The 14,919-nt window shown below is 45.1% G+C and overlaps 1 protein-coding gene across 1 annotated transcript in view; it reads left to right on the forward strand.

Moving 5' to 3' along the window:
* Nucleotides 1-473: 473 nt before the first annotated feature.
* BMPR2 (bone morphogenetic protein receptor type 2) overlaps nucleotides 474-14,919 on the forward strand; it is a 696,097-nt gene continuing 681,651 nt past the window's right edge. The window contains exon 1 of the mRNA XM_069615513.1: nucleotides 474-1,402. Coding sequence (XP_069471614.1) covers nucleotides 1,345-1,402 — 58 coding nt within the window. The 5' untranslated portion in view covers nucleotides 474-1,344. The remainder of the gene's footprint in view (nucleotides 1,403-14,919) is intronic.

Below are 14,919 nucleotides of genomic sequence, written 5' to 3' on the forward strand. Positions count from 1 at the left end.
GCCATTTTAGGATCAGGCATATCGTGAATCCCTGCCTCCCTCTGATACTCGTTTTCAACATCGAACGTCAATTGACTAACACTGTCATGGCCGCCGTAAAACTGCTCGCTTCCCTATCTTAGACACTTCTATCCCCGTAAGATCAATTCATCCGTTTAGCTGCATCAATATTTTTTTTTTATCTTGCACCAGGTAACCGGCATAATGCGACCACGGATGAAACCTTAGCTCGCAACGCAGAGAAGACTTTACTAACACCCAACATGGCCGCCTTCAGCCTGGGGCCACGGTCTAGCCTTCAGGGATGTGGAGGAAATCGTAGTGGTGGTTAGTGATGCGGCGAGGCTTGGGGGCGTGTTCTAACGCTGGGCTGATAGGCGCAGGCAGCCAGACTCCTGGCTGAAGGAGGCAGCAGCCGCCGCAACGCAAACCGCGGTGAGTCAGCCCGTGCCGGCCACCCTCCCTCCCCCACCTTTGTGTCTGTCACTGACCCGGGCGGTGGCGGCGGCCGAGCTGGGAGTAGCAGCGCACAAAGCTTCAGAGGGTGCGGAGCAGAAACGGGCCCTGTTACATAGGCGGAACACCGAGAACAGGGAGGACAATAATCAACCCGCCTGCATTAAAAAAAAAAATAACTTCGCCGTCGCCCTGCAGTCTGTCAGCGCTCGGATATCGGTGGCAGAGCCTCGAAACCCACCGGGGGGAATGTGCACGGAATACACTACATATACATATATTTTTTTAATCAGTCGGGGAAAGAGACGGACGGAAGTCTGCACATAGACTATTTTCTAAAATATTTTGGAAACGGACAAAATTCTATTTATTGAAATCGGGGGTCATTGTGCCCTTTATTTAATGTTTTAACATCGTGCCATCCCCCGAAGATGCAGTTGGTACGACAAGAACCTCCCCCCTACCTGGATTTTCCTAGTACCCGTTTTCCCTAATTTCCTCAGGTACTGAAGAGCAGCATAGTTCTTATTTGAAGATTTACATTTCGATTCATCTGAGTATGTTATTGCCACAGTAGCCACCTTCTACTTTACCACGCCCAGCCGACGGATTTTTCTATAGTTGGGATATTTCGCATTTTTTCGGGTGGAGGGATATGTTTTATCCGAAACCAGGTTGCTTTTTTGATATTGTCAAATTACGTGGAAAATAGTCTACCTTGCATTTGGATCGGCGGAGCCGGTGAAACGCTGCCTGATCGGCGTGCCCAAGAATCGCCAAGATGCCCTCTCTTCGCGGCAGGGATCCGTCTTCGAGAGCCAGTACCGGGGGCTTTTAAAGGACTTCGTCCAGTCTACCCTCTGGCGGCACCGGCCGCCCGGAACGGACATGCCGCCCCTGCTCGAGGTGCTCCTGTGCGCCCTGACCCTGCTCATCGCTGCTGCTGGTAAGTGCCCCTTTCAGTATGTAGTGGTATAGCCCTCTATGCGACATGGATCGGATGGGAAGGTAGGCTCTTGTATATTACCCTCTACCACCGCCTCCGTGGTCGCAAACGGCCTATGCAGCGTTTCCCTGTCAATCTTCAGCTGCTGTCAGACTTCTGATCCGTTTTACCCCTTCCCGACACACTCCTCCCCAACCTCCTGGTTTTCTCCCCACCCAACACCTCTGCACCCGAGCCCAGAGCTGGATTTTCTCAGTTGACTTATCAGCACAGCCCAAGACTGACCAGCTTCTGGGCACCACCGTTATTCCTGTGTTCACTAAAGGTCTGGTTCATTTCTCCCCCTGGGTCCATATATCTCCTAATTTCAAGCAGGCCTGTTTTAAAGTGTTATCGAGGGAATCATTTCAAAATGTCGCCCTCACAATCACGACTGCTGAAAAAGCCGACTTTCTTTACCCCCGTACACCATATATGTGTATATAATAATAATAATATGGGGTATATAATAATAATATGGGGTAATACGGGGGTCTCCCCCTGCATATATATGTGGTGTGAAGGGGTCTAAAAAAAAGTCTGCAGTTTCCGCCTTCGCAATAATCACATATATATCTGACGCAATAATCACATAGATCTGTTATAGAGTACAACGTTCCATCCTGGTTTTGGGGGTTTGCTGATCCTCACTATCTGACCCCAAGACTCCCTCCAGCGCCACCTAGTAATGCGATGTTTGTGTATTTGTACAGTATTCCTGTTAAGTTTGCTGCACTTCTTAATGGTACCTTTTTGAAAGTCCCCTATTTTCTCCCTGGCCTATCTCGCACTTTTTTGAAACTGGCTCATTACTTGCTATCCTCTTTGTGCAAACTGTACACTCACCCATCTGGGGAATGCCTCTAACGTCTGTTTTTGTATGTCATTTCTGCTCGAAATTGACATCCCAGTTCAAATAATTACACATGTCACTGTTGCCATTTGCATGGTAACATGTATCTGTGTTTGTTAGGCATGAGTGGGCAGAGAGATTGGTTATGATCTAACTGCATGGTAGTGGCTGTGCAGGTATTTCGTTCCCAGCAAAATGTCCCTTTTTATACTTGCGTCCTTCAAACGTGAAGATAAACTTGCGTTTGTTAATACACGACCTCTCCTTTTGTCAACATCATTGTGCCAGTTGCCCTGAAACGACACATTTTTAAATGACCTTATGGCGCCTTTACCTTTTGGTTCTCCTGCGCTTTTTCTGTAACCTATATCACCTGATTCCTGCTGGCTTAGTCCCTGATTTGCTACTACTAGCGTGTGCCCATATATTCCATCCCCACCAGTTTGTATCCCAGGCCGTTGGTCTCTTTCTCCACCCAACTCCATTTTACTGTTAAAATGGAGCAGCGCAGCTCAGAAGATGGTCTGTAATAGGGGCACCATTATGGTAGTAAAAGGGTGTGCATGAGATCAGATGTCGTCCCCGCTGCACTTACAATGTAGGGTTGCCATGGTTCTCCAGGGCAACCATCAGCAATGTGTCTGGACTCACTCCCCAGCCATACCCCACCAGCTCCAGTCTGCCACCGAAAGCAAGTCTGAGTAGGTAGAGACAGACGCCCAAGTTACCATTATTGTGAGTAAAAAGTGCTGACCGCTGTAGTACAGGTGACTGTAGGCGTGCACAATGCCCACTAAAATCTCCTTGCGTGCACCGCTTGCAAAGCTGTTTATTGGTTTTGTTCTGACGTTAGAGATGCAACACATCTTTGGACCTGTTATTTTCAGAAAAAATAGGTTTTGGCTGCGTTTAACTTATTTGTCTGGGGTATAAAATTGGTCCAGGCACCACCTGTGAAAAAGTGGCACACAGACGCAAATGGCAAGTCATTCATTTTGTGACAGTTTGAGCACTACCCAATGGGGAGCGTTTTGATAATAGTTTTTCAAACTGCATTTTAAAGATATTTGTTTAGTATTATTGGTGAAAACTGCTTGCTACAAAGTGAAGGAAATCAAACTGGCCCACTTTGTGCCAAAATATGGCCCCACGCAGGGCTGTAGTGCCTGCACTTAGGCATTGCCCTACTATCCTGTAGGCCAGCCCTAGTATGCCCCCTCGCCCCACCTCCCCCCGGTTGCAGAAGTCAAATTCAAAATCCAGCGTTTGTCTGTAATTCGATCATATAATGTAAGCCTGCCTCGTTTTCTGGCATTGGTACAATTTGCCTTCTACTGAGACCATTTCATTTATTTCAGAAATCGTTTTGTGTGTATATATATAATTGTGTGTATATAATTGTATCCAAGTATTAGAATAAAATCAGTCTAAAAAAAATGTGAGCTACGTCAGTGAAGCAACTGCTTTGCTATTAAAACACAGCAACAAAGTGCCTGGGGGCACCTGCCTTACCATAATGACACAGGAAGCGGGTGCTTATAATCGTAGACACAACATGTGGGGGGAGGGGTGCAGTTTCGGATGTGTGTGGGATCTGCTCTGAAAGGTGCACGTGCAGCGGAAATGCAGCACACCGTAATGTATTGCTAAGGCACCAGATCAATGAAATGCTTCCCGTCGATGCCTGCTGTTCCCGTGCCCCCGTACGCCATTCTCTAGACAAATATGTATTGTCTTTACTTGGGGGCGAACGTAAACGCTTTTTATTTAGTAAAGCTTAATAGTTTACATCTTGCTTGATCACGCAACTGATTAAATGTATTGTAACTGGCTCTTTTTATCAGTCAAACAAAGGGCATTGCTAGCAAGAGAATACATTGGTTACTTCGATGAATACATTAGTCACCATAATTAGTGGTGGTAAGGTTTAGTGTAAAGTTCATGAACCGTAGACTGTCGCACATTGAATTTGCTGACGTTTGTTATTGGGGTTTATGTTGCGGCCATTTTCATGGTACCATCTGAGTTGTGGGGCGGATGATTAGAGGAGCAGAGAAAATGCAAGGTGGCGTGCTTGACTATGGGTGCATCTACAATCGGGAGCCACTGGCGCCTGTGGATGTTTTCTAAGTGGATAGTGATTTTTACACGAAAGTTGTTTTTTTTCCACATGGCAGACCTCGTGTCTGACTTGTCGGGATGCTTTGGCTTGTGGCTGAGGTTTGCCAGTTGATTGGAGGAATGTAGAGTTGTAACTGTTTTGGGGGGGAGGGGAGTTTGTCTAGCAGCTGGTGTTGGCATGATTGGTGAAGTAACTTTGGGTGGTTCATAGCACATGCAAGATACTCGGGAACCACTCCAGAGCCAGCGTTATCAAAAGTGAGCATGAGGTTGTTAGTGGGTTGTGTTCTTTCTGGAATTTTTGGAATGCTGTGTCTCAGACAGTGTTCAGGAGACTCACGGCAGTCGAGGGCAGAGCACTTCCTCAACTTGGGTGGGATTTGTGCCTCTTGTCTACATGGAACGGTGCTCCGTCAAGCCAGTTTTACCGGAGCGCAGCTCCGTCTTGTTCCGGCCCAATTCCTCCACTGGATTGATGTATAATGTTTGTGGTCAGTACAAGCTTAACAACCTTCATGACCAGCCTCTAAAGATGAGTAAGGGTTACACAAGAGTGACCTTTGGCAGAAATATAGTCCCGTCCAAGCATGAAATCCTGCATAGTCTGTGCTTAAACAAATGAACTTTTTTTTCTGGGCCACAATGACCAAATCAGCAGGACCACCATGGAGACCTTTGGCATCAGTGTGGTCGCCCCTGCAGTTGGGTTCTCTATTAGCATTGCTTTTCCGAGTCGAAGCTCCTCAAGATTGATTGGGGCGTATGTATGTGAAAATATTCCTCTCTGGTTGCGGTATAAAGCATTGTGGGCAAAAGGGGGGGTACCTGTGGCCCCAGTTAATCTTGAGTCCCCTTTGTTGTTTGTTGGTGTTTCCAGCACACATCCCGGTATTGTGGATTGGGGCAGTTCCTGAGGGTGTAGTTTATTTCTGTACGACTAGTATGTACCTGCTGCTGCATTTCATTTGACCCATGCACTCTGGTTCTGTGCTAAGGTGTTTTACTTTTTTCCCAGTCCATTGATGAATGCATCTGTGAACTGAAAGTGCATGCTTTACTTACTTAAGATGGAGCCCACACTCCTATATGGTCCGGACATCTCGTTGATAGACTTGGGACAACATCTAGATTCCTTGCAGGGCATGTTGTGGAAGAGAACTTTGGGTTTGGCAAACTCAGTTCCCAACGCTGTTGTAATACACAAGTTTGGCCTGACTTCCTTGGATACAAGAGCTACCTGGAGGAAACTAGCAGAGTTCGCCAAATTCCTGAGTCCCCCTAACAATTTCCTTTACCAAAGATTGGCTGTGGAGCAACTTCGGGACTCAGCAATTGGTATCAACCAATTTAAATGAAAAATAACCATTCTATAAAAAAGGGCTCCTCTACTGAAGAACGTGTGTAAGGTAAAAAAGAAACTGTTGACGTACGACTGGGCATCCACAACTGACTTACTCGCATCCTACTCACTCTGCAAGGAGGAGTATGCTAAATTCACCAGGAAAAAGGAGAGACTGTGCTACGTTGTTCTCTTTTCCCTTGCCCCAAAGTCCAGGTGGTATGTCTTAAATTTTAACTAAACCAACTTTATACCCTGGAAAGTAAGAGCAAATGGTAAAAGTCAATTACCGACACACATTGTAGATTTTGTAGTGACTCTTGCTCCACGGAAACTCCAAAACACTTGGTGGTTGACTGTAAGGCATTCAGAGACCAACAGATTCGATTTCTGGGGTTGGCGCGGTTGACCGATATGTTATGGGTTTGGTTGATGTGAGGAAACAGTTTGATTGAATCACTAAATGCTTTTTAAACATTTTACTGAGAAAGCTGGAGGATAGATACGACCCAAATGTGTCACCTCATGATTGATCGTTTTCATTTGGCTTAGTCTTTTATCTATTTCCTTTTTTTGTCAATGCTACTAACTTTAGAAGCATTTTAATAATTTGCCCCTTCGTTGTCATTCTAAAAATGTGTACGTTGTGAAAGCCTATACGCTTCTCTTTCAAGGGCTAAAGCACAAAAAAAGTGCATGCCGTCGAGTGGGGACTTGTTGTTTTGCTGCATCTTCTGGGCCTACTTTTCAGGTGCTGAACTTGTCACTGGCTTGTGCTAGCTTCTCGTCTATCGGGCAGTGGACATCATCGCTGCTCAGTAACTGTGTTCACAGTATACATTTTTTCAGAGAGGCCTAAACATTTCCTTGCTTTGTGAACCTAAATGAAGAGCTGGAACACGTGCATAAGGAGGATAATGGGTGGTGTGAAGTTGGTCTGTTTAGAGTTCGATTGAGGGCTTTGTGGGGTTGATTGTTGGCAGTGGTAGGTTTCCTTGGGCATATTTGTTAGGCGCTTATACAATAACAATATACTGTTTATGATATGTGACGAACTGTTGGCTTTAAGAGATCTTTTGAGGTCTCCTTGATTTATCGGGCATTTCTTTGCAGGCTCTGTCAACTTTCTGAATCCTTTCTAGGTGGTGATATTCGAAAAGAGGACCCTAAAGGTACATTGTTAGGATCCGATCCGAGATGAAGACGAAGCAAGGACTATATCTGTATTTTCATAGTGGGGGAAACGAGCTGTGAAATGGCAGCGTTTTGTCTGAAAGGAAGCAAGTATTGGCAAATCTATAAAATATGGATTTAGTGTACATGTGGGATAGGTATATGCCCGACCATTCCATACTAGTACTCGGTAACCATATGATGGAAAAAGCGGACACATGCTGTGAGTAGATGGGTATATGATGTAGAGCCTGGAAAATGCCTATAAAGGATCCAAAATTGTAGGCTTTGCCTGTGCTGTTTTTTTTTTTAAACAAATTCAATGTAGGCAACATATGTAAGGACACAAATTGATAAAAAATCAATTGTCTGAAGGCACACTTGAACATTATTAAAGCTAGAGCTGATTTACAGCTGCAATTAAGCCATTACCTTTCAGATGTCTGTTTAGACATAACAATGGCAGTCTCATAAAAATCCATAGTTTGCCACTATTGCTCATAGAACTAGCTCCGAGATGCCAGGTGGGTGTGTTTTTGGTCGGGCAGAGGACAAGTTGTGGATGGGAAACTGACAGGTGTGTTCCCATAGCTATGGGTGGGTATACATCCAAACGCCCACAGGTTGCCCCTCCTCACATCCCCTCTGTACTCGGACACCACTCTTTACGACTTTATGGGTCATTAAAGAGCCACATAATGGCCTACGGGTAATAAATTGCAAATATGTGACCTCAAGAGACTGCTCATACACCCAATTGCTCTGGTGGCTAAGGTCCCAGAAGACAGCAACCCTGCTTTAAGAAAGAAGGGCTGCCTGCTCTCCTCATTGCCATAGGGCTGGGCTTTGTGGGAGAAGCACATTTTAAGACTCTCAGTAGTGCCCTCTCCAAGGGGAAGAAGTCCATAGGTGCAGCTGCCTGTTTAGCCATGACTTGAGAGAGTCACTTTGATTAGTCTCTGGCCACCGCCAATGCTATGAGCTTAATCCATGGCTCCCAATGACGCCAAATTAGATTGAAGCATCTGTTTGGGGTGCTCCTTGTCCTGTTACAGAAGGGACCCAACGTAGCCCTTATCGTTGGACTTATCCTTGTGTAGTGGGACAAGGACTAATTTGCAATTGTTTTACTCCTCCTTAATTGCACAGTCAGACTACAAATGATGGACTAGATCGATGACCAGAATAGTACCAGTGTGGGAGAGGGTTCAATGATTTCAATCCACCCTATTTTGGTTATTTCAGACATGCCAAGTTATAAGTCAGTCCAAAACCTGACTGGTCTGCACCAACAATGTATGTGGTGGTTGTGGCCAGGGCGACAGTCACACAAGTTCCTTTACTGTAGTCTATCCTACAACCCGCTTACCTGGAGGTTGACGCACTAGGCCAGCCTACAGAGGGGGTCACAGGCAGTGGTATTCTGCCTCTAGATCAGATGCCAACCTTTGGTCAGTGGAGGAGCTGAGGGTAGCAGTTTTGTATAGGTATTTTGCTCCATATTTCTTTTGGGGGAGAGGGTAAAGTACTGCTTGACTAACTTCATAATTAAGGCTAGATGGCATTGAATTTCAAGCCATTATCAAACTTTTTTTTTTTTTTTCGGGACTGGGGGTGGTACTTGCGGCTAAGCCTCCCGTTACAAGGATGCGCTTTCAAAGTTTGATGTTTCAGGTTTGACCCACAGGTTGTGCATACCAAAATCTAGTAATCCAGTAAAATCAATTCTTCTGATGAACGTTTAACCATTTCAGACTTCATTGACCAGACCAATATCTAAGGTCATAAAAAAAAAAGTGATGAGTGGATGTTGACAATTGTACAGGGCAGTGCTACTCGGGGCTCTATGGTCCTAAAATACTTCAAAAATTAAACAAGATCGGGATGCATGCATACATTCATTGAAATCAAACTATTTACCGTTACTGTAAACCTATACATGACCATCCGCTGTAAACCTATACATGACCATCCATCGGGGTGTACGTCATGTTGCTGCTTGCATGTCTAAATCGTTAACACATGATCTGACGAAGGTCATTTTAGCGGCCAGGACGTGGAGCCACTAGTCCACTGTTTTGCCCATTTCATAAACCTACAAGAAGCCAATGGTTATTGTCCCTTTTTTGGGCTTGTCAAATCGCAACCGTAAAATAAGCAACGTACTTACGTTTACGATCAGAAACGGTTTCCTATTATGCTAAAACAACATATTTACATGATTTTTAGAGGATAAGGCTGTGAAATGGGTAAGTCTTATCTTTGCATTTTTATTTTTTCTTCACATTTTGTGTAATTGACATTTTGGTTTTGTAATACAAATGATGTGGTTCATTAGACATGTTTTTGTTTTTTTAAAATGTGTTGAGCTGTGTAATCCGAAATAATGTATTGAACTAATCTAGTGATTATGCCACAGGGCGTTGTGACTGTAGGCACAGAAGGTGGTGTGCCTTGCTTAAAGAGATACAGGCCTCTTCCATCCATACCCAAAATATCGGCCAAGTACCAGGAAAGAGCATCCATAACTGCCACCCATTACGGGTTGAGTGTCAGTATCTTTGACGGCAAGCTTCCCTGTGCGGCATACCTTGACGGTAGGGGACAGGTCTTTTTGTGCAGAGAGGTAGGGTGGTGGTATTTTGAATGGGCAGCACAAAGGGTAAACCTATCTGGTGTTTTTAATGAATTCTAGGCCTTTATCTGCTTTGATCTAATTTTCTTCCTTCATAATATGATTTTCATATAAAACGTCTAGGAGTATTACGACAGAGCATATATTGTGTGTCCTGAAAGTGCTCAACCAGATTCAAGTGCTGGATCGGCAATAAAGTTCTGTAAATTGAACCCAGGTCAGATAAAAAGAACACATTGGTCTGACGATCCATCTGCCATGTTCCACGTCTGGTGGAGAAATACCAGATATGCAAGCTGGCTTTTACCGAGTGTCAACCTTTTTATCATTGGTGATTTATCTTGGGACCCGGCTATGAGTTCACTGCATGATACTCTATGCTTGAAGGCAGGCCTCAAAATGTGCCCTCTCCACATGCTAGTGATCCTTTACACTTGGCAAGTAAAGAATGATATGTTGTGTGACTATGGAGAACTCGGCGGGGCAGATAATTGCTGCACATCACTAGAAGCTTGCAACTTAAAGAAAAATGTGACAGTATGCTATGTGTGAGGCTCGACCAGCTTGAGCGTTTTTGATTTTTCCAGCACAAAATGACGCTGGTAATTCTGCCTGTGAAACGGAACTCGTCTAATCGCTCACTTTCATAATGCACCATGCTGAAAAGCATAGTGCAAACATATAACTTTGCTGAGCCTGTCTACTGACACCTCTTAGCTACAACATGACCGTTAAAGGTTAACACGTGCATTCCTGCAAGCAGCTTAATGTTCCAACATCCAGAGACACTCCCTTTAACAGTAGGCATCTTTGATCCAAAATATATTGGGCCTCATCACGACTTTGGCGGTAACCCTTAAATCCGGCGGTCGCGCTATTACCGCTGGATTTAAGGGTCCGCCAAATCAGGACTTCGACGGATTTCGCCCCAGCTCTTGGCTGTGGGGAAATCCGTAGAAAATTTGCGCTTTTACCGCCGGTGGGAAATCCGCCAGCGATAAGAGCGGAAATTTTCCCCATTGAGCCCAATGGGGAATGGGGCATTCCCGAATGGGCTCAATGGGGAATTACATTACCGCCGAACTCGTGATCCGGCGCTATTAGCGCCGGGGAGTTCGGTAGTGGGGCTAATACTGCCGGCGGTAATACCACCGGCGTTACCGCCAAAGTCGTGATCAGGCCCATTGTGTGCTTCCAGGGCCTGGTTGTTGATTGATAACTTCACATAAGCCATGTCTAGGTTTGTCCCAGTGGCCTCTGGTAATCTACAATTTCAAGTTGTGATCTAAGGGCCAGCCCCTCTGACCTCACATGCACCACACATGCACACAATCTTACTCGCCAGGTGTCAATTTTCATTTGCCACTGGTTAGTGGCAAGTACACATTTTCAGCCCTGATACTAGCACAAATCCTTTATCATTTTATTGTCGGCTTGGTTTCTAGTGACCCCTCCCCTTCTCTCAGGGCCTCTGCATATTCTGTGCCTGGGTCCGAGTTTTACCCAAAACACAATTTGGGCTCAGCCCCAGCAAAGCCGTTGTTCTCTTTGGGAAAGGCTTGTCATCTTCAGGGATCCGGGACAAGACCACACTGATAACAGCAGCCAGGATTGGACTCTTGCTGAAAGCATGGGCTGGACTAATCGGCTGTGACAGATTGTTTACACAAGTGGATGAGATCGTTCCCCTTTTATAAGAATTATTTGGGCTTCAGAATGAGGAGGATTTCAAGCCAGACCTCCAACTGTATATAGTCTTTCCAAAGTTCTTTGGCATAGATGTAGAGACAAAGGCTCCAAGAAAAGAGAGGCCCTTCCCTCACGTACGCCAGAGGAATATATAGGGCCTAATTCACAGAGGAGTTTTATTCTCGCAAAACATCATTGGAAAATGCTCTGAATCAGGGCCTTAATGTGAATTGCAGTGTGGGCACGACCTGCCTGCTGGAAACAGTATCCTGTTTACGGGAGGGTACAGGCCCTGCAAGTGGTCTCTGGCAAACTACCATCTGGAAGGGCAGAACAAGGCCTTCACATGTCCTTGGGCTTTGTTTTCTGCATCTACTCACTTCCAAGCCGACTTTTGTGTAATTTTCAAGCTGCTGCATGATTTTCACTCCGAATTGAGTTTCCTACTCAACCATTTTCTGCCTGCGACCCAATCATCTTTGAAGAACCACACCGCATTGCATTGTCGTACCTCATCAAACTGACAGGACTGCTTCGAGATGCAGACTTGACAATTGCATGCGCGTTACCCAGCTGGATCATGACAAGCCACGAGACCATCTTGATGCAATCAATCCATTGGGAACAGTCAAATCAACTCAACCAAATTGTAAGGGGCGTAGAAGGTTGTCTCCAGCGTAAGCCTAAAATATTTTTGTGGTGGTTTGTCCCCCGTGGCCTGCCTTAAATGGTGCTAGTGACATTTAAGACCCCACTTCTAACTTTTTCAAGACCTCTTGATTGAACTTAAACATTGCTATTGAAAGCCTTGCCTGCCTCCCTTCCCCGGGTTTCAGACCTAGAGTTTCTCTTTCATCTTAAACTCTGCATAATTTGGATCTTTGACCGGGGTGGGTTCTAGTCTTTTTTGATTAGTGTGTTTATATTTTTGGTTTAAAATCTTCAATTGTTTATAGAACATTGGTTGAACATTTTTCTTTTGGTACCCAGGTACTATTGTTTGGATGCTTCGCTTACATCCCTCCTGAAGAATGCAGCCGGCCCACATTACGACAAGAGGCAAAGGTGGTATCCCTGTCGGCTGTTCCCAATCCTAAAGGTGAACCAGTATTGCTGCCGGTTTAGGAGTAGTGTTGGGCCGAGTAGAAGTTTTATCCACAACTCGTCGCTATCATTTCGTGGTACAAGGGATGTTTTGAGCTCTTCAATTTCTCCCATGCCGAATGCTACAGCTTTCTCTATTCGTACCAGGTGAACCAAGAAAACAATGGGAAATGTCACATGTCTTGATTGCTATTAGGCAGGGGGAGGTTTTGTATATCGAAGAGGATGAGCGCTCTCTTGTGTATCTAGTTATCTGCTAAGGCAGGCCTAAAAACTTGCACTAGACATAGGCTAGTAAGACATGCAGTGCTGTGTGTATGTGTAGAATTGAGGTGGTAAGTAACTCTTATGATGCCTGGTTGGTAACTAGAAACTCGCAATGTTTAGTCAGTGCCCCTCCTATGCTATTGTGGTCTTCTAGTGTGTCTGTGGAAAATGACCCGATGATGATTACTTGACGCTAAAAATAGGGAAATGTAAAATAATTTTCTTCTGTATTGTAGTTGTCATTTGTATGGCCTCCATGCGCTTTGTGGTTGGAACCCCCAGGTATGGGGAAACGTTCCAAGAGTGGACTTTAAGAGGAGCGCATTCTGCCAGGATTAGGCTTTAGCAGGGCTGGCTACGCTCAAGTAAGCACCCCAAGAGGTCTGGTGTGCGGGCGGGTGCTGTTGGTGGTCAAGACAGATGCTAGTGCACGAGACTTGATGTGTGCCCAGCTGGACCTAATATGTAGGTTTTCACTGTATACTAATGGCAGAGGTGTTGAATTTTAAATCCGCCCATTTTTTGTAGTAAATTTGAACAGAACAAACATGTCAAGTTTGAGTGTTTTCATGATTAAAAAAATTAATTCTGTGTCTCTCTATTTTGTATCCTTTTTGTTTGTCGTAGCAAATATTTTAAAAAAAATGGTCCACCTCGATTTTCGAGATATTTGCCAAGTAGCTGAGCGAGATGGGGCTCTTTCTTATGTAGCTCATTTTGAAAATCTGTTCAAGCACTCGTGTTGCTATCATAATTTTATCTTTATTTTTGGCATGCGTAGTACAGACGAAAAATACGTGCGCAAACGCACACCTACGTATGGCCACAGAACCCTTTTCAGTAACAACTTTTGGAAAACACACAGATAAGGGAAAAACGCAAATGACATGCTATAAAGTATTTCTCACTAATCGGGCATGTGCACAACACCCTGGAAATTGGCAACCGCGTGCCAAAACGGAATGTTTATATGCAGGTTTGACACGTTTTTAATAGATGTGCAGGCACAAAACAGATACGCATAGGAAACCGCTGACCTTTTGCACTATATTCTGTAAATGTCTTGCTCTCCCTAGAACAAAACCCACACCATACCCACTTAAAAAGAGGAATTTGGCTGAAATGTATGTGAAGTGACCGGGTATGTGCATATGATGCGGAATCCTTGATATATCTTCAGGCAGGTTTATTGTACATTTCCAACTTTAGATCTGTGCAACCAGTGATCCAGCTCACTCTCCAATGCCATCCTTCCTCCATCATTCCATGCCAAGATTCCATGCATGCCACAATCGCTCCAGACAGCAGCTCCCATAAACATACAGGCAGCTTACTACATCCCCCTCTCTGTACAGTGACAGAAGAAGCAGAGTAACCTAGAAATACAACCATGATGGCAGATCGGGGAAACCACCACTGTACGGCTGCATCAATCCACAAGTGGACTGTGGCGGACGCAAAACCACAAAGCCACGGAACAAAACGGCCATGTGCACAGACATGCATCACCCATATAAACGGCAAAGAAAGCAAACTAAAACAACTGCCAACCACAAAATCACAGGAGACCTGGACTACATTTCTGGGTGAAACCAAGTCGGCAAAGAAGGTCATACGGAGCGTGCAACAAGGAGAACAGATGGAAACATGGAACCAATGTGCAGTCCAATTAACCGTGGACCGCGCGCATCAGCTGGATAGGGTACATAAACTGGTCACCACCCGAAGCCTAGGGCTAGCTGAGTAACAGAAAGACCACAGCCAAGGCACTGTCATGGTGCAGTGCACGAACAATGGTACAAGTAGTGCACACAACACAAGGACCCATGTGGTCCCCATAACCACCATATGTAGATGCAGTATAGGTCCATGTAGCCACATCCAAAAGCATGAAATGACCATGCTGCATACTACAATCTGCGCTTCAGCATGGCCGGCATTCGGGCAGGAGCCACAAACCTAGAACACACAACTATATCTACTGATCCCTGCAGGTCCCCAAACTGGTTACACCCAAAATACCCAACAGTAAGCGGATCTTGGAATCCAGACTAGCTTAAAAGATGGAAGGCGCCAGGGACCAATCCATGTGGCCATCAACCATGTCATATACCAAAACAGACCATATTACAACAAGCATGCTGCGCCACAAAGGAAATGCAGCCCCCAGCTAAATCTGTGGAGCATAAAGAACATTTCTGAACCCACCTTGCCATTCTAAAGGATGATGCAACTACTGAGATAGGGCTGCCTCAGCAGGCAGTGGGTTTTCTATGTACGTTGTATCCCCAACCAGG

This window comes from Ambystoma mexicanum, chromosome 9 (assembly GCF_040938575.1).
Source record: "Ambystoma mexicanum isolate Mex_15411 chromosome 9, UKY_AmexF1_1, whole genome shotgun sequence".
Taxonomy (NCBI): Eukaryota; Metazoa; Chordata; class Amphibia; order Caudata; family Ambystomatidae; genus Ambystoma; species Ambystoma mexicanum.